Source organism: Pistacia vera, unplaced genomic scaffold, assembly GCF_008641045.1.
Source record: "Pistacia vera cultivar Batoury unplaced genomic scaffold, PisVer_v2 Contig68, whole genome shotgun sequence".
Taxonomy (NCBI): Eukaryota; Viridiplantae; Streptophyta; class Magnoliopsida; order Sapindales; family Anacardiaceae; genus Pistacia; species Pistacia vera.
In genome coordinates this window covers 735,281-761,287 of record NW_022196534.1, presented here as the reverse complement: position 1 = coordinate 761,287, position 26,007 = coordinate 735,281, and the positions used below count along the sequence as shown (strand labels likewise).

The 26,007-nt window shown below is 31.0% G+C and overlaps 3 protein-coding genes and 1 long non-coding RNA gene across 4 annotated transcripts; 2 read left to right on the top strand and 2 right to left on the bottom strand.

The window, feature by feature from the left end:
- Positions 1-5,461: 5,461 nt before the first annotated feature.
- LOC116113521 (licodione synthase-like) lies at positions 5,462-7,848 on the top strand. Its single transcript, XM_031399673.1, has 2 exons — positions 5,462-6,388; positions 7,182-7,848. Exons 1-2 carry the CDS (start codon positions 5,462-5,464, stop codon positions 7,836-7,838), a joined length of 1,584 nt encoding a protein of 527 aa, XP_031255533.1. The 3' UTR covers positions 7,839-7,848.
- A 5,824-nt stretch (positions 7,849-13,672) lies between these two features.
- Positions 13,673-17,231, bottom strand: LOC116113490 (monooxygenase 1-like). The gene is given in 6 exon segments (XM_031399643.1): positions 13,673-14,124; positions 14,127-14,198; positions 14,792-15,020; positions 15,178-15,349; positions 16,864-17,013; positions 17,146-17,231. Coding segments are annotated over 6 exon segments (1,161 nt in total).
- A 467-nt stretch (positions 17,232-17,698) lies between these two features.
- LOC116113522 lies at positions 17,699-19,182 on the top strand. Its single transcript, XR_004125424.1, has 3 exons — positions 17,699-18,119; positions 18,811-19,022; positions 19,115-19,182. It is a non-coding gene; the product is annotated as an uncharacterized LOC116113522 (long non-coding RNA).
- Positions 19,183-24,886: 5,704 nt separating this feature from the next.
- LOC116113489 (disease resistance protein RPP2B-like) lies at positions 24,887-25,951 on the bottom strand. Its single transcript, XM_031399642.1, has 3 exons — positions 25,850-25,951; positions 25,502-25,698; positions 24,887-25,058 (listed from the first exon to the last, which is right to left on the bottom strand). The coding sequence occupies exons 1-3, from the start codon at positions 25,949-25,951 to the stop codon at positions 24,887-24,889; spliced, it is 471 nt and encodes a 156-aa protein (XP_031255502.1).
- Positions 25,952-26,007: the final 56 nt, after the last annotated feature.

The following is a 26,007-nucleotide window of genomic DNA, read 5'->3' as shown; positions in this document are numbered from 1 at the left end:
TTACGTTTTCCTACCCAAAAGTTTGAGGAAAAAAAATCCCCTTTTATCGTTAAGATTTGTCTCTGTTAACTTTATTAACTGGAAAACATAAAAATCAACGATTTAAATTTTTTTTGCTCGGTCTGTGTAGCCCCTAAAGTTGACATAGTGAGACAAAAGAGAGAAAAAATCTACTTAATAACTTTTAAAAAAAAACTTTCTTTCACCTGACTAATATTTCGTTTCATAATTAATTAATCACACCTATATAAAATTTATATAAAATTTATTAGAAATATCATTATAAATTATCACATTAATTAATACAACCTATATAAATTTATAAAAATTTATTATGAAATAATCAATTATAATTATCACTTAAAATATAAAAAAAAACTTATGAAAAAAATGTTATAACGTAATATTATTCCAAAAATTAAGGCAGGAAGCGGCAACAGTGACGATGACTGAAGGAACAACAGATGTTCGAACGACTGGGGAACAACAGTGTTCAGACGACGGAGAACAACGGATGTTCAGACGACTAAAAGAACACCGACGCCAGTCAAAATTCTTATCTACTCTTCCCTTGCTTCTCTTAACCATACGTTTATGATTCCTCCTTTCTCCCTCCGTCTTTCTCGACAGCATAAACATATTCGTTCGCAAACCTATTTATTTTCGATTTCTCCGGTCTTTTTTCCTATCCTAGCGTCTATTCTTGCAAAACCCTAATTGAAACGCTCTAGGTAATCTTTTCTTTTGTTCTTTTCATTCTACTTAAAAAAAATTGTTGTGGTTGACGAAATAGTTCTTCTTTGATGCTTATTTGGTTATTTTAGTTGTCTGTCTCTAGGGTTTTGATTTACTATTACATTATATTGACTGAAAATAGAATGTTCTTCTATTTGCTTGCTTTTTGAGTTTTGTGTTTTCATCTCTTGTATCACATAAATGAAATCTCAATTAGTTTAATATGCAAGTGATTTTCTTTTCTGCCGCTTACTATAGTAAAATTAGTAGGGACTTTCCGATTTGACAAAAACGAGAGATTATGATGAGCAATTGAGGAAGGAGGAATTGAGGATTAAGTGTCTGTCAGAAGTCGTATGGTGCTTCACGGCAGGTAATTTCACGTGGTGTTGGTTTTCATTTTATTTCTTGGCTATACTGCCAAGCATCAAAGTGGTTGCAAAAAAAATCATAGAAGAATACTTAAAACATTTATGTCTGTAAAACATTAGCAAATCTTGTTTTTGATTCACAATATACACTGGGTCTCACAATATAGTTTTCTGCTCTATATTATAGAAATTTGGGTTCTAAGGAGAATTGAAACCTGTGTGTTTTCTGTACATGCTGATTTTACATTTTGTTAATGAGGGAATTAATTTATAAGTAACAGTGGGGTGATTCAGTGTAAACTACAAATGGAAAAGTAGGGTAAGAATTTTTAAGTAGCAGGAGGTGTCTCTTCAAAGGCAAGTGATGAGTATTTGCGTATGATATAGTAGATCCCGCATGTGAAATTTGTATGTCTTTAAGCCAATCCTTGTGGATGCTAACAATGGATTTTCCCTTTGGCCATATGTATTTGTGAGGTGAGAATAAAGAGTCTTGGTTTTTTTCCTTACTTATTGCATGATTTCTTGAATGAGATCCTGTCACATTTATGATGGACAGACAAAAAGGTATTTTAAGTGGGTTAGAAGTTCATTGGCCAAATGCAAGGAGTAGGCATATGTATGCTAATTTAGAAGAAAAAAAAAAACCAGGGATACGCTTCAAAAAATTATTTGGGCAGTGAGTAGAACTAAAATATGGTAGATTTTGCTGAGACCATGGTTAGGTTAAGGATGTTGCTGAGATCCAACTGAAAACTAAATAATAAAGGTTTCTACTTTATTGTAGTTTTGCAATGTCACGGGAATAACAAGAGACTTTGCAAAGATAATCTAGCTACTGTTGATAAAAAGAAAAAACAAGGTATTATTAATTTGTTCATCTTATCAATTTAATTTTTCTGATTATCTATTTATATTGTTTCCCATTTTTTTTTTGTAGAAACATTTGTACCAACAAGACTGCAATATATTCAAGAGCTAGTTTTGCAGCTTCTTCTACATGCTCGTCTTCAAGTCAAAAATGTTCAACAACCTCAACACAGTGGACTATTCCATAATGATTCAATGTCTTCTTCAATTCAGAGGTCATGCTTATCACAGCTTAAGTTCAAGAGGTATTCATTACTATTCTAAACAGTCTAATGTTCATGTCAATTCATTATTTGCTTCCCTAATTTATTCTTCATCCTATTAATAGGTCAAGCTAATCAGTAATGCCAAGGGTTTATTTTTGTTATTTATTTTTTTTTTGGTGCAGTTGATTGTTTTTTGTGTGCAAAGTATGAGGGAAAATGATAGTTTTGATGTGCTGATAGTTTTTTTGGTTGGATTTTGTGTACAAACCGTTTGGGTGAATAGCACATATACTGGGATTGTTTTTGCTTTTGTATAGGGTATAGACAACTGCTACATAGCTGTTCTTTTTGTTATCTACAACCATACCATGACTTCTTTTCAGATTTGGGTTTATTGTTAAAATGAAAGACTTTGTTCTAAATGTAATTATCAATGAATGGTGGTCTTTTTTTATATTGAGATGTTGTTGTTTTCTTGAAGTTATTTACTTATTGTTTTTTCCTTTTGTTAAAATGAAACACTTTGTTATTTATTTTAAAAATACATGCTGCCCATCATGCTACTTCCTTGGTGAGGAATGTATTGCAAGTTCTGGACTCAATGGTGCTATACCGTTATCATTTGCAAGGCTAGGAAACATGGAGACATTATAAGATTTACATAATTACAGTATAGTATTAACTAGGTTGTAATCAAATTTTATTGAAACTTTCAGATAGGCATCAGACTTCAAGGATATCAGCTTCTTCCTTGAGATATTATGGCCTGGGGCTTGAGAATGTCATTCAAGGATTAAATTTATAAAGTGTCCTTCCACATAGTTGAATCCCAGATTGTTGATTGCACTTCTTCTTTACAGATTCCATTTCTAGCAGTAGTAAGAAAAGTCCAAATGGTCCAATTGTGGGAATTGTTTTGGGTGGTTTTGCATGTTTTATATTTGTTTTGAGAACAATGAAGAGTTGTGACCGAAGAATTTTGCTATGTGCTTCTGCTTTCTTTGTATCTTTTGAATGTTAACACCTTATACTATATTGAATTTCCTATTTTTATTGGGTTCGAATTGACAAAATTTCTTAAATGTAGATGCATCGTTATTTTACAATCTGGATTCCTATTTAACGATGCTAGTAAATGCTAATATTCAGTTTAGGGTTGAAGGACATCACTTAGTTTAGGTCTAAAGATGATGTTCAAATTTCCTGTGCGAAGGGAGTGGGGTTTTAAAGGTTCAAATTTTAAAAATCTCAACGGTAACTTCATTGTTTTAAAAAGTTATTTTAATGAAAAAATAAAGGGACAAATTGGTAATTTACATTCTTATATATAGTTGAGAGCATATCAATAATTTCATGTTTAAAGAGTGAGTATATATGTAATTGACTTTGTTGACATGACATAAAATCAATAAAAAAAATTATTAAGTTAAATAGTAAATGATATTTGCTGTCTTTATAGTGATTATACTATGTCAATTCACAAATATTACTAATAAGATCTTAACGATAGATAAAAAATTGCTTTTCTAAAACTTTTTGGGTGGAAAAAGATAATTACGCCAAACATTGGTTGGGAAGTTGTTACCTTACAATTTGAAATTTTCCCCCTTTTTTTTTTTTTTTTAATAATATCGTTCTATTTCAAGAATGCCATATTTATTTATTTATTGGTATTATGGATTCTGCTTGCTAACTAAGAAAGAAATTTATGCATGGTGAAAGAGGAAAGAGAAAACAAGAGAGAAAGCTAACATTTTGATTTACTTGTGTTTGTGCATGTTAGGATCTGCATGATGAGTCCATTAATTAAATTCAGTTCTGAGTATGGAATAACTTGATCAGGCTTATATACTAATGTCGTCATTTCTTAGAAGCTCAATTTTTTAGAATTAATGGTTACTTAACAGTCAAAACTTGTCTTTTCATTTTCATAATAATTAAGTTGTTAATTATGAAGAAAGTCCACTGCAATCAATATAAGAAAGACATCACTACATTGATGTGTAACCTCTAACTGCAAACTAACTTGTTCTATGGCCTCTTGGCATTCAGAATTTTCTAAGTTAAAAATATTCAGAATTTATACTCAATTTGTGGCTGTTAATGAATGTATTTTCAGCTTCATGTTTAATCATGTTGGTAGGAATGCTTGATCTTTAGCATGTCTTTTATTCAGGTATATATGCATGGTAGAATTAATTTTTTCCTGTTAGAAATAGTATACACCCATTGATTTGTCCTTGATGTGTGTGCTTCTGGAGCTGTTACATTGTTATTATGGAACATGCAGGAACTCCAGACATGTCTGCAATGCATCATGATCAGATTTGAGAGTGGTTGGGAAAAAATTAAAGGATATATTAGAGGTATTATACCTTGTCAATAATGTTGGACGAAAGCTCAGGAAACTTATTTTTCTAGCGTATTGGTTTTTTTTTTTTTTTTTGCATATTTCTCTTCTCTGGAAAACTTTTTTGTTTGGATCAGATAAATAAGCCAAGAACTTAAAAACTTTCGGTTTCAAGTGAAAGCTTCCCATATCTGTTTTTATTGTTTTATTTTTATGTAAGAAAAATATTGCTTTAAACAAGATAACCAAGAATGATAATGAATTTTTTTTTTTTTTTTCCGAAATTATTTTTAAATAAAAAACACCAAAATACAATATAGTACGTGATCAATACAAAGAAGATGTTAAAAGTCTTTAATATTATCATGGAATAGTGGCTAAAATAAGGCCATGAAGTATATCGAACAGTATTATTAATTATTAGTATCATTGTCTCCGTGAATGAGATGCAAAAGAAAGGGATATGCAACCCAACCTTTCTATTTCCAATATTTACAATTAATGAATTGGAAAAAAGGCTTCTTTGTTTGGTAATTGCTTTGAAATATTGAAATGAATCTCACCAAGATCATTAATTTAGTTTTGAGTGACGATTGTAGGGTTTCATGTCTTAAGATAACTTTAATTGTTTTATATAATTAATCTCACTTAAATTTTTTACATAAAAAATTTTAAAAATTATTAAATTCACTTAAATTTGTAAATATGTGGACATTTGTATTTTTAAAAATCCAGACTTCAGTTAGCTATACTGCTATAGTTTATGTCTATATATATATTGTTAAATTGATACAAGTAGACAGTTAGGTTGGTTCTCTTGCTTATAAATAGTCTTAAATTCTTTCAATCCTTCTGTATCTTATCAATAAAAAACATTTCCATCTCTCTTCTCTTCAAACTACAATACTTGCCCTAATATTTTAGCCATCATGCTTCTTCCAATCACAATTCTCTATGTTCTCATCTTCCTTCTCTCAACCCTAATTCTCAAAACCCTCTTCTCATTCTCTTCCAAACACTACAAGCTCCCTCCAAGCCCTTTCGCCTTGCCGGTCGTCGGCCATCTCCATCTCCTCAGCCCCTTCATGCACCACTCCTTTCACATGCTTTCCTCCCGCTATGGCCCCCTCATTCACCTCCGAATCGGCTCTGTCAATTGCGTCGTCGCTTCATCTCCCGAAATCGCTAAAGAACTACTGAAAACAAACGAACTCACTTTCTCCGCCCGCAAACACACCGCAGCCATTGATCACCTTACTTACAATTCCTCCTTCGCTTTTGCTCCCTACGGACCTTACTGGAAATTCATCAAGAAAATCAGCACGGTTGAGCTCCTCGGAGCAAGAACTCTCGGCCAGTTTCTTCCCATTAGAAGCCAGGAGTTGCAGGATTTCGTCAAGCTTTTGCTTGAAAAGTCTCATGCGGGAGAAAGAGTTAACGTTACAGAAGAGTTGTTGAAGTTGACGAATAATGTGATATCGCAAATGATGTTTAGCATCAAATGTTCGGGGACGGATGGCCAAGCCGAGGAGGCGAGGACACTTGTTCGGGAAGTGACAGAGATTTTCGGAGAGTTTAATATTTCTGATATAATTTGGTTCTTTAAGAATGTGGATTTGCAGGGATTTAGAAGGAGGTTTATGGATATTCATAAGAGATATGATTCGTTGCTTGAGAAGATTATATCGAACCGCGAAATGGTGAGGAAAGAGAAGAAGAAAAATGGAAGGAGAATAAATGGAGATGTTGATGATGATGAAGAGGTTAGAGATTTTCTTGACATTTTGCTTGATGCTTTGGAAAATGAGAAGTCGGAAATACAGTTGACAAGAGATCATATCAAGGCCACAATTCTGGTAAGCCAGTTTTCAGTATTCTCTCTTTATGTGAATTTTTATCGTTATAAACATAGATGTACATACATGCATCCCGTGACTGAATGGTTGGACTGACGAGATCTTAAATAAATAATATAACCATAATAAAAAGAATAAATCTTTGACCTTATATAAATTAAAATATGCGTATGTCGCAGCATCTCATTTTAAGTCAAAGAGGTACGTACCGAATTCTTCTTGTTAAAGCTAAATTTTCTTTCTTTCTTTTTCAATTCAATTTTCAAACTTAAGCAAGATAACCCATTAAATCTAGATACTTAGAAAGATAGATAGATTAATAATGGCAGTTAGGTTATTGATAATGATGTATCGAATCTAATGAATTAACAATACTTCTTTCTTCTTAATCATCCATTCATAAGATCAATCTGAATTAAATACAATGGTTGAATTCATGTATTAGTGGCACTTTCGGTTCATCTAACATTGTACAGATGTGTCTTCAATGAATACCATCCATTAATAATCTGTAGCCTTTTGAATGTGTATCCATATGCATGACCACATATATATATTTCTCTGTTCTCACTTCAACTTAATTTTAATGTCTCAATCATATCCTTATTGATTTTCAAGAAATCACTCAGTATATAGCCATCCATCCGATCACATGACAGACATTATCTTATCCAAGACTTTTTATTAAGTGTAACTAAAAACCGGCAGTGACTATAATACAGTCATGTAAAAGTATATATCTTACAGTTTAAAGTTTTTTATTTATGAGTTTCACGTTAATGTATTTTTCCAGGATTTTCTGACAGCTGCAACAGACACAACTGCCATGGCAGCCGAATGGGCATTGGCAGAGCTCATCAACAATCCAAACGTTCTCGAAAAGGCTCAGGAAGAAATTGACCAAGTCGTCGGAAAATCCAGGCTCGTCCAGGAATCCGACCTTCCGAATCTCCCATATCTCCAAGCCATTATAAAAGAAAACTTCAGGCTCCACCCCCCAATCCCAATGCTCGCCAGGAAATCCATCGAAGATTGCCAAATCGGCAAGTATACGATTCCTGAAGGCTCTCTATTGTTCGTTAACCTTTGGTCGATCGGAAGAGACCCCAAAGTTTGGAGTAATCCAATGAAGTTCAATCCTGAGAGATTCCTGAAACCAAACGAGAGCGATGGCCTCGAAACTAACATTGATGTTAAAGGGTTCAGCTATCAGTTGTTGCCATTTGGAACTGGAAGAAGAGGGTGCCCTGGAATCAATTTGGCCATGCAGGAGTTGCCGACGACTCTGGCGGCGATGATCCAGTGCTTCAACTGGAAGGTTGTGAATCCTGAAGGAGTGGAAATAAAGGGCAAAGATTTGGTTGATATGTCTGAACGGCCAGGATTGACCGCTCCTAGAGCTCATGATCTTGTTTGTGTACCGTTGGCACGGTGTTCTCCGGTGTCATAGATCCGGTTACTTTGGAATGTAATTGCTTGAATTAATGGTTTTCTTTGTTATCATATTTTTATCAGAAATTAAGTTTCAAGAGAAATATGTACTGTATTTTGTCGTATCTTAATAAAATTGTATTATATATATGCATTTGTTTTCCTTTTCTTGGGAGTCCACGAACACGGTAATATCCTAATTAAAATATTTGAAAATAAATAGACACGAAAAAAAAAAATTATGATGTATAATTGATTGCTACAACCATTCATGAACCTATAATCAATTTTCTTTATTCATGAAAATATGATCATCGTTTATAATGGATATCTTAAAGACGATTTAATACTCTGTTTATGAGGATATAAATCATATAATCATATTACATAAAAAAAAAATATATATTTATTTGAATATATATGAAAATAAGGTTTTTTCATATATGAAAAGTTTTAGGTGCAAACATTTAGAAAAGTTTTTAACAAGTGAGAGATTGAGTCCTTTGCTTTTGATTTTGTATTTTGTAAAAAAAGCGAGATATTAGAACCAAAGGTGGTCTGCAAATAAAAATTTTAGACGTACACACATATATATATATTCTTTAATTAAGATGTATTCATAATAATTTCATTAAGACTATACTTATTCACCGTTGGATTCATCTAATTGTACTTAAACACGTTTTTATTTCACATGTTTTGACATAATTTTTAAAATGACCAACCAGTCTCACAAAATACAAAAACAAAACTAGTAATTAACGGTTAAAATTTTATTCCTGTTAAAAACTTTAGGATATTCATACTTAACCAACTTTAAATAGCACTGATAGTTTTCCAAGATAACTTATTATAATAATTTTAATACAAACTTTTATAGTAATTAACATAGAATACGCTTAGGTAACACTTTTGGTGCATATTTGTGTGGAGAAGTAGTTGAGACTTGGTGATGTAGAGCTAGTAGCTGGTATTGGAGAAGAAATAAATGCTACAAAAGGAATAAAATTAGATTATTATTTGTGAGAAGAAAAGACATTATAACTAGAAGACAAAAATACATTGAGTCCATTAATTGTGCCCATATGTATGATAAAATCTCATTCAAGTAGATAAGGTTGTGTTGGAGTATTCAAAATTGAAAAATTTATCTTTTAATAATTGTTTTAAATTTGTAATCAAAATTGGAAATTATTACTAATGAAATTCGCATTTTAAAATTATGAATTATTATGTCATTATGTTGATATTTATAATTACCAATAATTATAATGTAAAAATGATAGAGAATTATAAAATAAATTATGGAGTGAGCAATTATTCCGTTTTATCTTATTACAATTGTAGAAAGTAGAAATATGGTGACCCATCTGTTACAGAACGATATTTTTATAATAACTTTCAATATGATATGATTATGATCTTTTTCTCTATAATTTGGTGGGTGTAAAATTCAAGATTTTTTTTTAGGTTAATTTTTTATTTTTCTTTTATACTTAATAGAATTGTTCTAAAATTTTAAAAGAATTGTTATTTTTATTTTTATAATAGTTATGTTAATTTTAATGTCGTTCACACAAGATAAGATTGAGTGTACTTTAGATTTTTATAAAAATTCTCAAAAGTTACTTCCAGATTTCATGGACTAGTTAAGCCAAACCTCAGGATTAAATTATAATTATTCATATTTTCTATGGGAAAAAATCGAAAGGTATTTAATTTATTTTCTTTTATAATAAATAATATTCTAAGCTCATTTTGGGAAGAAAAATGCTATAGATACCGACATTTTACATCGGATTTTTACACCGAACGACGTGTCCACTGAATCAGACGAGCCACGTATCATGTTAAAAAATATTCCGCGAATGAACGGTCTTCCTCATCCATTGTTATTGGAAGGTCGTTCATTTGAAATGGACTGTCGTCCATATTATATGAACGGCCATCCATCTAGAATAGACACCCGTTTATAGTTTAAACTAAAAAAATTTGACTTAAATTGTTTATGGACAACCGTCCTCATTATGGACTCCCGTCCATATATTATGGACATGAGTCCTTTTACTATAGACGGTCGTCCATATAATTTCAGATGAAATATTTATTTTTAAAGTATAAAATTTTTAGATGAAATAAAAGAAAAAAAAATTTGATTTTAAGTAAAAGTATGGACGCTGTACAGCCATCCAAATGAATGGACTAGCGGTCATTCTCAAATTTTTTTTTTTTAATTTTCAATTTTTTTTTTCATTTATAAAAAAAGGCAAGAGAGAAATGAAAAATGGCGTCCATTCTCAAATTTTTTTTTTTGAATTTTCATTTTTTTTTTCATTTATAAACAAAATGCAAGAGAGAAATGAAGCCTGTTTTGGGAGGCCTAAATTTTTAAACATTCTAATTGAAAATTTTAAAGAAAAAATTTATTAAACTAAAATTTGGGCCTCCCAAATTGAATGTAAATTTTTTTAAATTAAACAATGATCAGGCGTCCATCTAAAAGGGAAGTCTGTCCATTGAATATAAATTTTTTTGGACGGGCGTCTATCTTATATGGACGTTCGTCAATAGTAAATAGACACACGTCCATATAAGATGGACGGACGTTCATTATTTTTCTTTTAAATTCTTTTGGACGGGCACCTGTCCATACAATATGAACAGGAGTCAATTAAATATGGGCGGGAGTCCATAAATGTTAGACGGCCGTTCATTCATGAAAGACTCCAGTATGGTCATGTCTGACTGGTTGCCATGTCCTTCAATACAAAAATTCAGTGTAAAATTTTGGTGTCTGTAGCATTACTCCTTTGGGAATTGGACTTCAAAATTAGAGCCACTAACTTAATCATTTCTCTAATTTATCTACTGTACTTAAAATATATCAAAGCCTTTTTTTTTTCTTAAAGAAAAAATAAGTTTATTGATAAATTTTAGAAGATTGGAACGATAAACTTATAGGAAAAAAAAAGAAAAAAAATTAAATAATAATCTTTCATAAAAGATTTTATAATAGTAAATGATAAACTTGTAACAGAATAAAATGTTTTAAAACGGAGTATCATCAATCATAACTCGTAAGATATTTTTATAAAAAAACTCAGTTATAGGACACTTATATTAGAAAAAAAGACAATGAGAAGATACTTAAAGATTTAAAACTGTTAACCTTAATTTTATTAAGATTATTAAGAAGTTGTATGTGTAATATAGTTTCATATAACATAACTTTTTTAAACTACAATAATAATTAATAAAAACAGATCAATAAGAAAATGACACATGTCAAAATAAAAATAAATGAGAACATATAAATAAATAAAAATTGAAAAATAAGGAAAAAAAAATGAAACTATACTTTGTATTTTGTTATAATTATTTTTAATATATATTGCGTTTTCTTTTTAATTTGTATAATTATACATATTTTTTATTTTATTTTTTAAATTATAGTGATGTATGTATTGTTTTATTTCTAACTTTAATTTTTTTTTAAATAATAAAATCACTCATACAAATATTTCAATTCTTAAAAATTACAGTTAAAATTAGCGGTTTTACACCGCTAAATGTTCTCTCATTGTCTTTCTGAATATTTGTGTTTGATAATTGTAAATTTTGATAAAATTGTCAGTTGGATGATAATAATCCTTTTAAAATTTAATTATAAATCATGCTTGAGACAAATTAAATTAAATTTTAAATAGAAATTTTGTTGTACAGCTATAATGAGTAATTATAAATTCTACTTTAATATTACAAGAATGTAATATGCCTCTCTCTCTCTCTCTCTCTCTCTCTCTCTGTGTGTCTATATATATATATATATATATATATATATATATATATTATGGTATGAATTTAATATGCATGAAAATGTGAATTGTTCAGGAAGATATTTTGCATGAGAAATCTATTACTAGAGATGGTGTAATACTTAATTTTTGTTTTTTTAATAATTAATAATGTAAGTTAATCTATGGTATTGTTATTGAGTGATGTTATTATGCTTTAATTTATTTTTAAAATCTTATAAGTTTGTTGAATTTGAATATTGAGTTACAACAAATTAATTAATAACAATGTAGTCGGGATATTTGTGTAATTTTTATCACCTTGTGACAACTAAGATAGATTTATTAAATGCAAACCCCGAGGAGTTGGCTTGACAATGAAGAAGGTATGCTCTATTTCTTGAGTTTTTAAGTTCAAACTTGAAGTCACTTACCACAACAACAATTTGACTTACCTGATTATTTGGGTTTATAGGGTATTTAATAGACCCTAAAGATTAGTTGAGGTACCCACAAGCTGGTCCAGACACCTTGGTTATATATATATATAGTCATAAAAAATTTTATTCCTAATTTGGGATATTTATAAATAAGAATAAACTCCACATTGCAATCAGTAATAATTTTTTTAATTCCCGTCTTAAGGAAAGTTGCCTCCATATAATAATAATTATCTATATATTGCAAAAAAATACATGGTATGTTACATTAAAAGTTTTAAGATGAAATAAAATATTTATTTGAAGTTGTTTGAGACAATAATTTATGCTTTAGAGTTGTTATTATATCTTTTAACTTGCGGGTACATTACTCGCTAGCATGAACATTTTTTTGTTAAAGCCAAAACATTTCTAGCTTCTCAAGCATGTTTAGAGCTTCTTGACATGAAACGTTTTGTATTTCCGTACTATCATCCTCATAATTATTTCCTTTCTCTTTTTATTTAATTGTAGAAATGATTTCTTCTTTTGTTAAAGCATACATGACTTGCTACTCATTTGGATGATTAAGGAAGACATTAATATTAATTCGATTAGTGTAGTGAAGTTGTCAAATTTGATTACTCAATTCTACAATGACTCTTTGATTCTCCTCATCCACTTCTTTTGTAACTTACAATTCATCGACATCGGGGGTCCTAATTTTGTAATGCTTATAACAATTGGCAATTGTCTGTGGCTTCATATCAATTGTCATGTAGCAACTGCGTTTACAATTTCATCAAGGACAATTATTTTTGTTGGTTTCAAAACACGATCTTCTATCCGTTTCAAAAGTAGACAATTAAAACGCTGAATTGAAACCCTAATATTATTAAAATATGAATTAAAATCCTAATATTATACTACTAAAACATGAATTATGAAATAAGAAATTTTTTTAACTACACCCCTATTAAGTTATAACCTCTTTATAATAATAAAATTAGTTAGTCCCACTAATATGACTATAGAAAAGTTTTATTGTTGTTAATTTAATCGAAAATTAAAAATCTTAACCACAATGTAACTAATGCCAAAGATTTATGCTTTTTTTTCTTTTTTTTCTTTTTAAAGCCTATCATTTAATATTATAAGTGTATTGTTTCTGATATTATTTATGAATTTTCAACCACCAATTTGACTGGAAAAGCATGTCAACATCTTACTTGTGACAACGAACAATAGATTTAAAAATGTAAAAACGGACTTATAACAATTGATAGATAATGGCTTACATTGCACTCAAATATTAACTACCATTAATTTTACGGACAATTAACAATAAACTTAAAACGTTCAACAATAAACTTATAAAAACAACTCTAGTATCTTCACGATGTTGTAACCGTTGCTATCAAAGGCGGATCCAGCCCACTTTGGCCCACCCTCAATTTATTTTTTAATATTAATATATATAATTTTTGGATTTTGACGCACCCTAACAAAAATATTAATATTTTTAGTCTACCCTAAAAAAATTTCTGGATCTGTCACTGGTTGCTATGATTTATTACATATAATTACTACAAAGTGCAACCATTGAAACTATGCTAACTAGCTCTTGAAACAACAAGTTCTCAAAGATGGCCACAATTATATCGAGCATGACCAGATTGGTCCCTAAAAAAAGCACCCAAAAGCACAAAAATTATCAACTTCAAAAGCAATGCAGAAGTATCCACTAATGAACCAATAAGATAAGCTTGTGTAGATAATTTAACCAATCTCATTCTCCTTTCCTTCACATATTCATCCATTGCTTCTTCAATAAGCTTCTGACCTTTGAATTCTTTACGATCATTATTGGCTTGAATTATTTTTCTTGTCATGCATCTAGCAAGCACAATTGCATCTTCTATACCGGATGAGCCACCTTGGCCGAGGAATGGAGTCATCACATGCATCGAATCTCCGGCTACCGTCATGGTTCCTCTCCGAAATTGGCCTAATAATATGTCCCATGGGGCACGATATCTCAGATGGGTGAGTGTTAGGGTAAAAATGTCACAATTTTTTACCAGTTTATCTTTTCTAAAGAGAAATCCTTGACGGACTCTATAGTCATTTGTTTGATCATCTCTTGATCTTTGAACACCTTTGAATCTGCAGTTAACATGATAAAAATGTTATAGAAAGCTAATGAAATAAATTAATAGACTAAATGAAAATAATCCTTGAAACTCGTATATAAAGAATCCTAACATATTAATTATCAGTTAGTCATGATCTAAAACGGTTTTCCTTACCCATCTTTTAAGTATGTCCTATATATGACTTGTAGTTATAGATACTGATATTCATAAAATGAACTCCATCCTATAGAAAATTGAGGATTTTTTTTAATGAATGGTACAGAGTTATACATCGACTTGTAAGAAGAAACAAAGAAAACAATTATCTAGATCGAAATTAAGTTAATGATGTGTGATTATGCATGAAAACATAAGATTTTTAGGATTGCTTACGTGAGAATTAATTTTGCCTCCTTGTGATTAATACTCAAAATGATAAAATCTTGATCTATTAATTATTCCATAGAATATTATAAGTCTAATTCTCTCATGTTCTGAAACATTTCTCATAAACAATCTATAAACATTAATTACAACCTTAATTGTTTTTCTCAAGTGATGAGAGAATCGTGATCGTTAAATAAACCAATATTTAAAAGCTTAATTAGTCATAAATGTGCGTACCCTGAAGATGCCATTGGTGAACAACGAACCAGAAAGCTAGGTTATCAGTGACTGGAGCCATTCCAAACAAAGTGTTATCTCTTCTTGTTCGGACTAGCTCATGAGCAAATCCATGACCATTTGGGAAATATGTAAATCCTCTCACTGCACATGAAGAGTGAAGCTTCTTGGGTTTCAACTCAAGAAAATCCGCAACCACAGAGTTGGCACCATCGCATCCAATCAACACCTGCAAATCACATATAATTTTTTTATACGTCCCTCAGAATGACTATATAAATTTATTTTGGAGAGCCAAAATGTAATATTCAATAAATGAGGGCGCCAGAATAATTAAATATGAAATTATTATGAGCTTCATTAGTATCGAAGAATATGTAAATTACCTTGGCTCTAATTGTATTACCATTATTCAAATGAAGAATGGTAAAACAAGAGTTTGTATCCAATTTCACAGAGAGAATTTGGCATCCAAATCTTATAGTGCCAAGTGGGAGATCTTGAGCTAGAGCTTCAATTAGATCACTTCTTTTTACACAACGAATTTTCCCAATATTCCTGCTAATTGAAAAGCTTCAAAATATTAATATATTTGATTTCTATATATTTGGTTTCTTAATTGACATTAATTTCAGTGAATATATTTATATGTTAATATTAAAAAACAACTTACGAGAAGGAGGTTAATTCTTCTTGTTGCTTGCTACCATTCAGAAATACGTCTCGAACCCTGTGTTTTTATAATAATTATAGCTAAAAAAAAATTATGTAATCATATGAAGTTATAACTTGGGATAAGAAATTTTTAATAATATTTGAGATGTATAACATTATATAACATTGAATATTGATGCATGATATATACTCGGTAAGAATGCAATATATATATTAAAAATTAACATTCATCTTGAGGTTTGAGGGCTGTCCATATTTTGTATCAATCGATATTTGATTAACTGGTCTGAAGTTGTTGACAAAAAAGATTTGTTTGAGTCACTTCCTTTTTCTTTGTCTAAATCACTCTTTTTGTTTTTTTGTTTTTTTTTTTTTTTTTTTTTTTTTTTTTAAGTTTCGAGAATATCTCTATTCATAGGTCTAAGATCACATTTATTAATTGATTATAACGGCTTACTAAAAGCAAGTTTTATACTTTCTAATAAGTTGCCAAACGTTAGACTATAATGTCTTTAGCTTTATAAACATTGAAAAAAAAAAAAACTCAATTACGAATTACCCTAATTATATTTTGAACTTGACTAATTTACAACAACATTTATTAAAAACTCTTTTTAAAATCAAAAAGGTAAAATAACTAATAATAATTGAAAAAAAAACTTAAATAACAAACATCCTTAACATTAAAAAACAAATACTAAATAAAAAAGGATTAAAAAAATTATTAAAGATTTTGAAAAATTAAGAATAATTTAAAAAAATACTGCAAAAATCTAGAAAATAAAAACATCTAAAAAATATTTGCCAAGTTCAATTTTTTTTTTAAATTTTTCTTTCAGATTTGTATAATTAATTTTTTAACTTTTTAGAAAGTAAGTTTTTCAATTTTTAGATCATTTTTTTCACATATTTCTTATTCTTTTCATTATTCCAGATTTTGTTTTCATTTTTCTATATTTTTTCATTTTTTCCCCTTTTTTTAGTTTCTTTTCCTATTTTCTTATTAAAATTTGTGATATTTTTTACATAATTTAAGAAATTTTTTAGCTTAACATGGATGTTGGGTGCTAGGAGAGATGAAGTGAAAGGGAGTTGGTTGTGATTGATGGGCATAACAGGTGAGGGTATTGAGGTCATTTACCCTTTCTATGGTTAAAAGTAATAAAAAGACACCAACGGCACTAAGGCAGGGGGTTGAGAATCATTATTAGTACCAATGGGAGGTAGAGATAATTACCAGCACCAAAGGGGGTTTGTTAGATTTGGCCAAAACTCGGGGGTTTAAATTATCCCTTATCCTTATCTTCTTTTAACGTAATTTATTGAAGTTGTTGGCATGGGCGGCGTTTATCAGTAATAAGTATTGCGAAATTAATGGATGAAAGAGAAAATTAAACATACTTCTCAAGAAGGTATTTAGCCTGACCTTCGAGGCAACTCCAAGCTCATCCAAAGCTCTCCATCCATTTGCCTGAATTGCAATTCCACCTCCTGTTGCTCTCAATGCTTCTTCTGATCTCTCCATCACTACACTCTTCATTCCCTTCCTGCAACATTAAATGTCAACATAGTTCGATCAAAATCGACTAGATCTTACATGTTTTGAGTTTAAGATTCTATCTTTCACCCAAAACCTGTAAAATGAAGATGGTTATAAGATTAAGAAGATGAATATATACCTGTGAAGAGCAAGGGCAGTGGCAAGGCCACAGATGCCTCCACCAACAATTACAACATCAAGATCTTCAAATATTGCATGATCCATTTCTTTCTTTCTTTTCTTGTTATCTACTAGCTAGTACTAACCTTACTTCTATCTATATCTTGAGATTTGATTAGACTTTGAGTTATGAGCTACTAAGTTTCCTGGTTAGTTAATTAATTTCAGTTGAATTTTCCTGGGGATCAAGCAGCAAACGAGGTCATAGGTTGAGTCATGATTTCACTGAGTATTATATCTTTTATAATATATAGTGCCATGGAGAATATATAATTCATATGTGTAAATTCAAGTAAGGTGGCACGTTATGATTGGTCTGATTATGTAATGGGTTTCTTTAAGGGAGAACGAGTATTTTCCACCCAAGGTTTGGCGAAATGACCCTTATCCACCCTTCAAGTTTTAAAACGACACTTTCTCACCCACCGTTAGGTTCCATTAGAAAAATCCGTTTTTAAGAAGGGTAAGATGGTCAAGTTATGTGAAGCTGCAAAAATCAAAATTTAAAAATTGAAATCTCAATCAGTGTAACTTCGCCTGAATGGTTGCCAAGTGCTCCACTAAAGTTGACCCAGAAAAAATGGGTGGATGAAAAGACATTTGCCTTTTTTCATTGTTCTCTGTAACTAAAGCTTAAACAGTTAGGGTTGGCGACCAGCAACTGGGGTCTTGGATGATGACAAGTGGGGTCTCGGTAAGGAGGAGGAAGGTGGCGTCGTGGCCGTCGTAGAGGAAGGGAAGCCCAAAGAAGTGACGGAGATCGATAACTTGAAGAAGGCATCAGTAGATTCGTTCTATGGGACCGATCGTCGGTTGACGGAGACTAGCGAAACGAGCAAAAATCGTTGAGCTGATCACACAGCTTGAAGCTAAGAATTCGACTCCCACACTGACTGAGGCGTTAACTTTGCTTAAAGACAAATGGATTCTTGCGTAAGTGTTTGTTTTGTTGTTTGGTTCGTGGGAAAATTATGATGAAGGGATTGAATTTGGGAGTTTTTAAAATTGGGTATTTTTGTGGTTTGTTAGTACTTGGGCTAAGTTGAAACTTTGGTTAATTTAGGATGATATAATCACATAGCTTATTTTAGTTGAATTCCACTGCTTTGGAAATGAAAATATGAATGAAATTTTAATCCTTTTTGATAATTTGTTTGTTTATTGCTCATAGGCTAGGCATATTTATCGCTATAAAATCAGTGATTTGTTAACAATATATTTGGGGGTTAGAGACTCTCAAGAACTTGGAGTTGTAAAATTGAGATAAAAATTTTGGATGTTCCACTGGTGATCTTATATTCTGCCACGAATATGCTTTGCAACTTCAAAATTGTTATGTTATTAATTGTAATCAACACCAAAGTCCAAAATTGATATTTCTAAATTGTTGACTCTGCTTTTATATAATCAATTCTACTTTGGTAGTATATAGTAGGTGGCTGCAGAACTCTCCAAGAAACTGTGTTAATTCTGATGGCAAAAATTGGTGTTTAAATTTGTGCTTAGCAAGAGGCTTTAGATTTTCTTGAGTTGGAACAGAGATGCAGTTGTAGCACCAATAGATGGATTTACGCCTTTCATATTGTGGTCTTGTTGACATTGAGTTTAAATTTATGTGTGGCAGTGCAGGTATACATTGTTTTCCTATTTGTTCCCCTTATTGTCAAGGGGTTCATTGCAATTGGCGAGAGTGGAGGAGGTATCTCAGACAATTGATTCATTAATTGGTGAGGGCTCATATGGAAGAGTGTATTTCGGTGTGGTGAGAAGTGGGCAGCTGCAGTCATCAAGAAATTAGATTCTAGTAAGCAACCAGACCTGGAATTTCTAGCACAGGTTTGGCTTATTATTGTGCATTATCTTCAGTTCTTCTATTGTGTTGCAATAAATATTTTGTCGAATTTAATAGTTCACACATGATTTTAAAGGTTTCCATGGTATCAAGACTTAAACAAGAAAATGTTGTTGAGCTTGTTGGTTATTGCATTGATGGCAGTCCATGCATCCTTGTCTATTAGCATACTTCAAAAGGATCTCTTTATGCCATTCTTCATGGTAAGTGGTGTCATATTATTTCTATATTTTCTACTCTTAGCGACCATACCAATGAAGATCATTATGTGGGTTGACTTTATAAATCATGTAAGGTGTTTCTAGCTGATGGGTGATCATTTATATTTGAGAATTTTGGTATTCTTTGCATATCATAATTGGTTTAAGTATAAAGTTTTGCAATTGATGGTTGTGGAAGCCTAGTGTCAAAACAAATTCGAGAGATGAATAGAAGATGATATTCAATTTTCAAAATCAAAAGGTTACCCTCATTCTTCCTGTGCTAATTAATATGCCATTTGCAGCATCTTCAATTCCGCCCTGACAATGATTTCACTGCCGCGTGGACGGCAAACCCTTGTGACATGGGTATGAACTTCATCTTTGTTCTTTTCTACCACTAACTCGTTCTGGAACATACATATTTTTTCTATTTTGTTACTCTATATTGATAACTAGCAAATTCATATTATGTGTAAGCTTCATTCAAGCGAATTTTTATGCAATCTGGATTGTTTTAGGCAACTCCAAAACTCAGCGAAGATAAAGTGAAGCAATGCGTTGATGCTAAGTTAAATGGAGAATACCCTCCTATGACAGTTGCAAAGGCACTAAAGATGGTAATTTCGGTTGAAAATAATACATCAAATTCAAGCGTTCTTGGTGGAAGAGCGAAAGATTGTAAAGAAGGTTTTGAAGATCCAAAAAGCAAAGGAATAGAAAGCTTCAAGGAGCTAGAAAGTGGGAGGATGAAAGCAAAACTTTTTGGATTTTAAGAAATGAATGAGATACTAGAAAAGTTGTTTTCTTTATATTGAATTCCCTATTTTTATTGGGTTTGAATTGTCAAAATTTCTTATATATATATGCATTGTAATTTTACAATCTGGATTCTTATTTAAGCAAATTGGTAATGCTAATACTTAGTTTTATTTGGGGTTAAATTGACAAAATTTAAATATAAATAGGGTTGCAACAACTACTAGGACAAATTATCTAGGACAAATTGATAATTTTAAAAATCTAACGGTGATTTAAGACATTATATTTAATAAAAAACTAGACGAACAAATTGGTAGGCATCAATAATTTCATATTTAAAGAGGGTATGGTGATAATTGACTATATTGACATGACATAAAATAATAAAAGAATAAGAAGTCAAATAATAAAGGGTACTTTCGTCTTTGCAGTCAAATAGTAACAGGTTTTTCTAACAGAGCATAACGGTGGGTGGGAAAGTGTCATTTTGAAACTTAACGGATGGAAAAGTGTCGTTTCACCAAACCTTGGGTGGGAAAATGTCGTTCTCCCTTTCTTTAATTAAATTAACCAATACTTTTGTTAAGGATAAATCTAAACCTAAAGTTGTTCTCATGCATTAATTAATAAAAAGGAAAATAATAGAGACACCTAGAGTAGTGCACCGAATCTGTACATTGAATGACATGACATAATCCTTATCGTCGATTAATTATAACTTAATATTAATCGACGGTCAGGATTACGCCACGTCATTTAGTGCATAGATTCGGTGCACTACTCCCGGTGACTGTAACATTACTCTAATAAAAAAGGTGACGCATGTGCATATGTTTGCTTAAAGGTTCACATGAAGAAGACTTATACTACAATTTTTTTTTTTTTTTTTTTTTTCATGTTCGACTTCGTCAAAGTTTTTAGAATAATATTATTGTGTGAGAAAGTAAAAGAATAATGCAACACCAGATCTAACTTTGGATTTAAACTCAATGTGTAAACGTTATAGTACTTGTAAGAAAGTAAATCTTTTATTACATTAATCTATAATTATATAATACTTATATATTAACAATATTACTCTATTAACAACTAGATTATAATTAGATTATTAAGATGAGATCTAAACTTTATAAGAATTAACTATAAAACAAAATAGAAAAAAAAAGGCCTGGCCTACGCCCTTATACCCGGGCTTTGCATTATATCTTTAATCAATTAGCTGTCCGACTCTGCAGAAGGTTAATGATTAATTCAATAACAAGTTTACTTATAATTTCCACAAAGTAATATTGGAATTGAAAAGCACTAGGAAACTAGTCAAAACTCTCATTAACTAACCAATACTTACCACCAGTCATTTCTAACCAATAGCTAGCAAAACCAGAATAATCATTGACCATTGGGGTGGAATCTTTTAAACTAAATTGTTTACACAAATTTTAAACTGTTGATCCACTACAATCCATGGTGTAAGAGTTAATAAGGTGATAATGAAAATAACCACCTTCAACTTCCATCACATATCCGTTAGATTGCAATAAATTAGGAGGCATAAACTTGTTTTCCATTTAAGCAAGAATTTAAGTTAAAAGATCCCTATAACAATTAGCCCGTTTCTATACATATATAACAAAGATAAACATCAAAATATGAAAAATTATTGAAACCTTACTATGAAAAGTCCAACTTCTGTTACTCTTAATGGAAAAAGGATTACCTTAATTCAACCTTGTTTTGATTGGTTTATAACTTCAAACAAGCTGCACCTTCACAACCCATTGTTGATAATTAATGTTACCGAACAAATTGAAGTCCCTTTCGGCTTTGCATCCTCAAATGAGTCTTGTTTTATAAGCTGCTTAACTTCATTAAAAAAAAGTCAAGTGGGGTAAATTTAAAAGCAACAAATACAGTATAACAATGAAGTTACCCACAATTAACGATGCAAGATAATAAAATTTCTGAAGAAATTCCAAAATCTAATGCTCTGAAAGTTCAACANGTCGATTAATTATAACTTAATATTAATCGACGGTCAGGATTACGCCACGTCATTTAGTGCATAGATTCGGTGCACTACTCCCGGTGACTGTAACATTACTCTAATAAAAAAGGTGACGCATGTGCATATGTTTGCTTAAAGGTTCACATGAAGAAGACTTATACTACAATTTTTTTTTTTTTTTTTTTTTTCATGTTCGACTTCGTCAAAGTTTTTAGAATAATATTATTGTGTGAGAAAGTAAAAGAATAATGCAACACCAGATCTAACTTTGGATTTAAACTCAATGTGTAAACGTTATAGTACTTGTAAGAAAGTAAATCTTTTATTACATTAATCTATAATTATATAATACTTATATATTAACAATATTACTCTATTAACAACTAGATTATAATTAGATTATTAAGATGAGATCTAAACTTTATAAGAATTAACTATAAAACAAAATAGAAAAAAAAAGGCCTGGCCTACGCCCTTATACCCGGGCTTTGCATTATATCTTTAATCAATTAGCTGTCCGACTCTGCAGAAGGTTAATGATTAATTCAATAACAAGTTTACTTATAATTTCCACAAAGTAATATTGGAATTGAAAAGCACTAGGAAACTAGTCAAAACTCTCATTAACTAACCAATACTTACCACCAGTCATTTCTAACCAATAGCTAGCAAAACCAGAATAATCATTGACCATTGGGGTGGAATCTTTTAAACTAAATTGTTTACACAAATTTTAAACTGTTGATCCACTACAATCCATGGTGTAAGAGTTAATAAGGTGATAATGAAAATAACCACCTTCAACTTCCATCACATATCCGTTAGATTGCAATAAATTAGGAGGCATAAACTTGTTTTCCATTTAAGCAAGAATTTAAGTTAAAAGATCCCTATAACAATTAGCCCGTTTCTATACATATATAACAAAGATAAACATCAAAATATGAAAAATTATTGAAACCTTACTATGAAAAGTCCAACTTCTGTTACTCTTAATGGAAAAAGGATTACCTTAATTCAACCTTGTTTTGATTGGTTTATAACTTCAAACAAGCTGCACCTTCACAACCCATTGTTGATAATTAATGTTACCGAACAAATTGAAGTCCCTTTCGGCTTTGCATCCTCAAATGAGTCTTGTTTTATAAGCTGCTTAACTTCATTAAAAAAAAGTCAAGTGGGGTAAATTTAAAAGCAACAAATACAGTATAACAATGAAGTTACCCACAATTAACGATGCAAGATAATAAAATTTCTGAAGAAATTCCAAAATCTAATGCTCTGAAAGTTCAACACATTTAAGTTCTTTGAGATACCTGGATAAAAGTATTATGCACATCCATAACTGGCAACTGCGATGAATGGCAGTGTAGGCCAATGCAAGGTCAAACTCTAAAGTTTATAAATCTGAAAGTTCAACACATTTAAGCCTTGAGAAGAGATCAAATGAACGAATTGTTTAAAGTGGAACATAAATTTGTTTACTAGCTGATTATAATTGTAAATAAGATAATGAGAAAGGAAAATAAAGAATTTTCGTGAAGAAGATCAAGTATTTGCTTCTGAAATCTTTTTCAAGACTTTAAATGTCAGGAAAAGGAGTCCGTTTAAAAGATTTATTAGCTTCATTTAAGCAAACAAGCAGAAAAACTAGACTGAGAAAATAAATAAATAAATAAAGCTAATACTACCCACTACCTTTAACTCCAGCACATACAAAATTAACCAATTTATACAAGAATAAATTAAAAATATATATATTTAAATGGGTAAAAATTCTATCAATGAACAAGCAATTGAAGCACTAAGTAACATATCATTTTTTGATAAAGTAAAATAAATAAATAAATAAAGCTAATACTACCCACTACCTTTAACTCCAGCACATACAAAATTAACCAATTTATACAAGAATAAATTAAAAATATATATATTTAAATGGGTAAAAATTCTATCAATGAACAAGCAATTGAAGCACTAAGTAACATATCATTTTTTGATAAAGTAAAATAAATAAATAAATAAAACTTCCGTTAATAGTTACCATTAAGAGGACAAAGAAACCATAAGAAGCTCCAGCAAAAGAAACTCCCTTCAAAGTTAACAGTCAGTTTGGTTTCTGGTTATTCTCTCAGGATGGATGTGGTCCCTCATTTGGTCTACTACTTCCACTGGTGGTGGTGGTGGTTGCAGGATATCTCTCAAAGTGAGTGCTGGGTTATGCAACTATTGGATGGACTCCACAACTTTTCACTTCGCAATTCTTTACGTAACCATAAAGATTTCGATGTGCTGAAATCAAATTTGATAGTTGTATAGTCACCCTTAAGTAGTTGTGCATCCTTACAAGGACTATACCCCATAACTATGTGATCATTTAACTTCTTCCTACAAATGTGAATAAAACAATGCCAACGCAAGCGAATACTGTTACCATAATCGTCTCGAAACTGGTAACAACATAAGACAGAAAACTTTTGACAGTTTTTGTTAAAATTCTCCCCAAATGTTAAAACAGCAGATAGAGCACATCCAATGAGCCTTTTGCTACACCAATTCTGAGATAGCCCAGTAGTTATAGAAGATCCTGAGTTTTGAAGACTAAACCATTCAGGAATTTCACACCCAGGTAAAAATAAGCAAATTTTAGGTATCTTAGCAAACTCCCGTCGTTAGAAAATCATGAGATTTGATGAGAGATAGAGAAAGTGTATGAGAGGAAAATAGGAAAAGAAAGAGAGAGATATAGTACTAACCTTCGTATGACAAATTCTTAGTGCAAGAGATACCATTCGCTGACTTATATGCTGTGAATTTGTCAAAATGTTGTCTTCTGCCATCTGATTCAGTTTTAGGCAATTTGTAAATATGAATTGCAAACTCAAGCATGAACATGGGTGGAAGCATACGGATACTGTTTCCAGTTCTGATTTTCAGCCATTTCTTCTACATTTGATGGAAGCTCTGGTATTGATTGGAGTCGCCTGCAATAGCTTGCATCCAAATACATTAGAGCCGGTGGAAGCTCTGGAATTGATTGAAGCACATTGCAGCTGCTCAAGGTAAGCTCTCTTAGCTGAGATAGTTGCTTAATACTTGTGGGAAGACTAAAAATATTGTTTCCTCTTACATTTAATTTTTTCAATGAGGATAAACAGCAAATTTCTTCTGGAATTTCTGTTATGTTGCAGAAACCAAAGCTTAATTTTTTAATTTCCCTCCAACGTGCTATTGAGGATGATAGTTGACTTTTAGAAATCCTGTGACTCCAAAGACTAAGACTATGAAGAGGTTTCAACTCATAAACGCTAGTTGAACCATGCAATTTATATGTTAATAAAGAAGAACATAATATATTTACTATATATTGAATCAGACCTTGTGTTCTACACCGAGTTGCTCAACATTACTATGGGGCAACTCTAGCACAAGAAGGTTCCTTGGAATAAAATTTGATGGCAATGTTTTCAAAGGATATCCATGCCAATGGAGATACCTCAACTCATCAGAAAGATATCTTAGTCCCAGCGGAAGATGCACCTTAGAGCTTTTAATAAATTCTCCATCATGCAAATGAGATTTATAAAACTTAAGAAATTTAAGACTAGACATCTTCTCAAAGGCTTCAGACCGTAGATGTAAATCTGGAATTTTGGACATATCTAAGAACAAGCCTCGAACTGCATTTGTCCCCTTCATACAAACAAAAAAGAACATATAAGTTAGTACGTAGTACACTCTCTTCATAAAATCAACATAGATAATATGTTGCTTCATTCTTTGATCGAAATTTTGGCATATATTGGGAAAAAAAAAAAAAAAATTTAAATCATTTGACTCTTACTGTTTCGTTCTTCAGGACATGAAAGACATCTTCATGATTCCATAACCTGCTACGTTTGCCAGGTTCTCTGAAGGATTCTTGATGAACAATTTCCTTGCCCATTTCTTTTAATAAATCATGCATTTCTAGGGTGTTATTGTTTGATATTGTCATAAGTG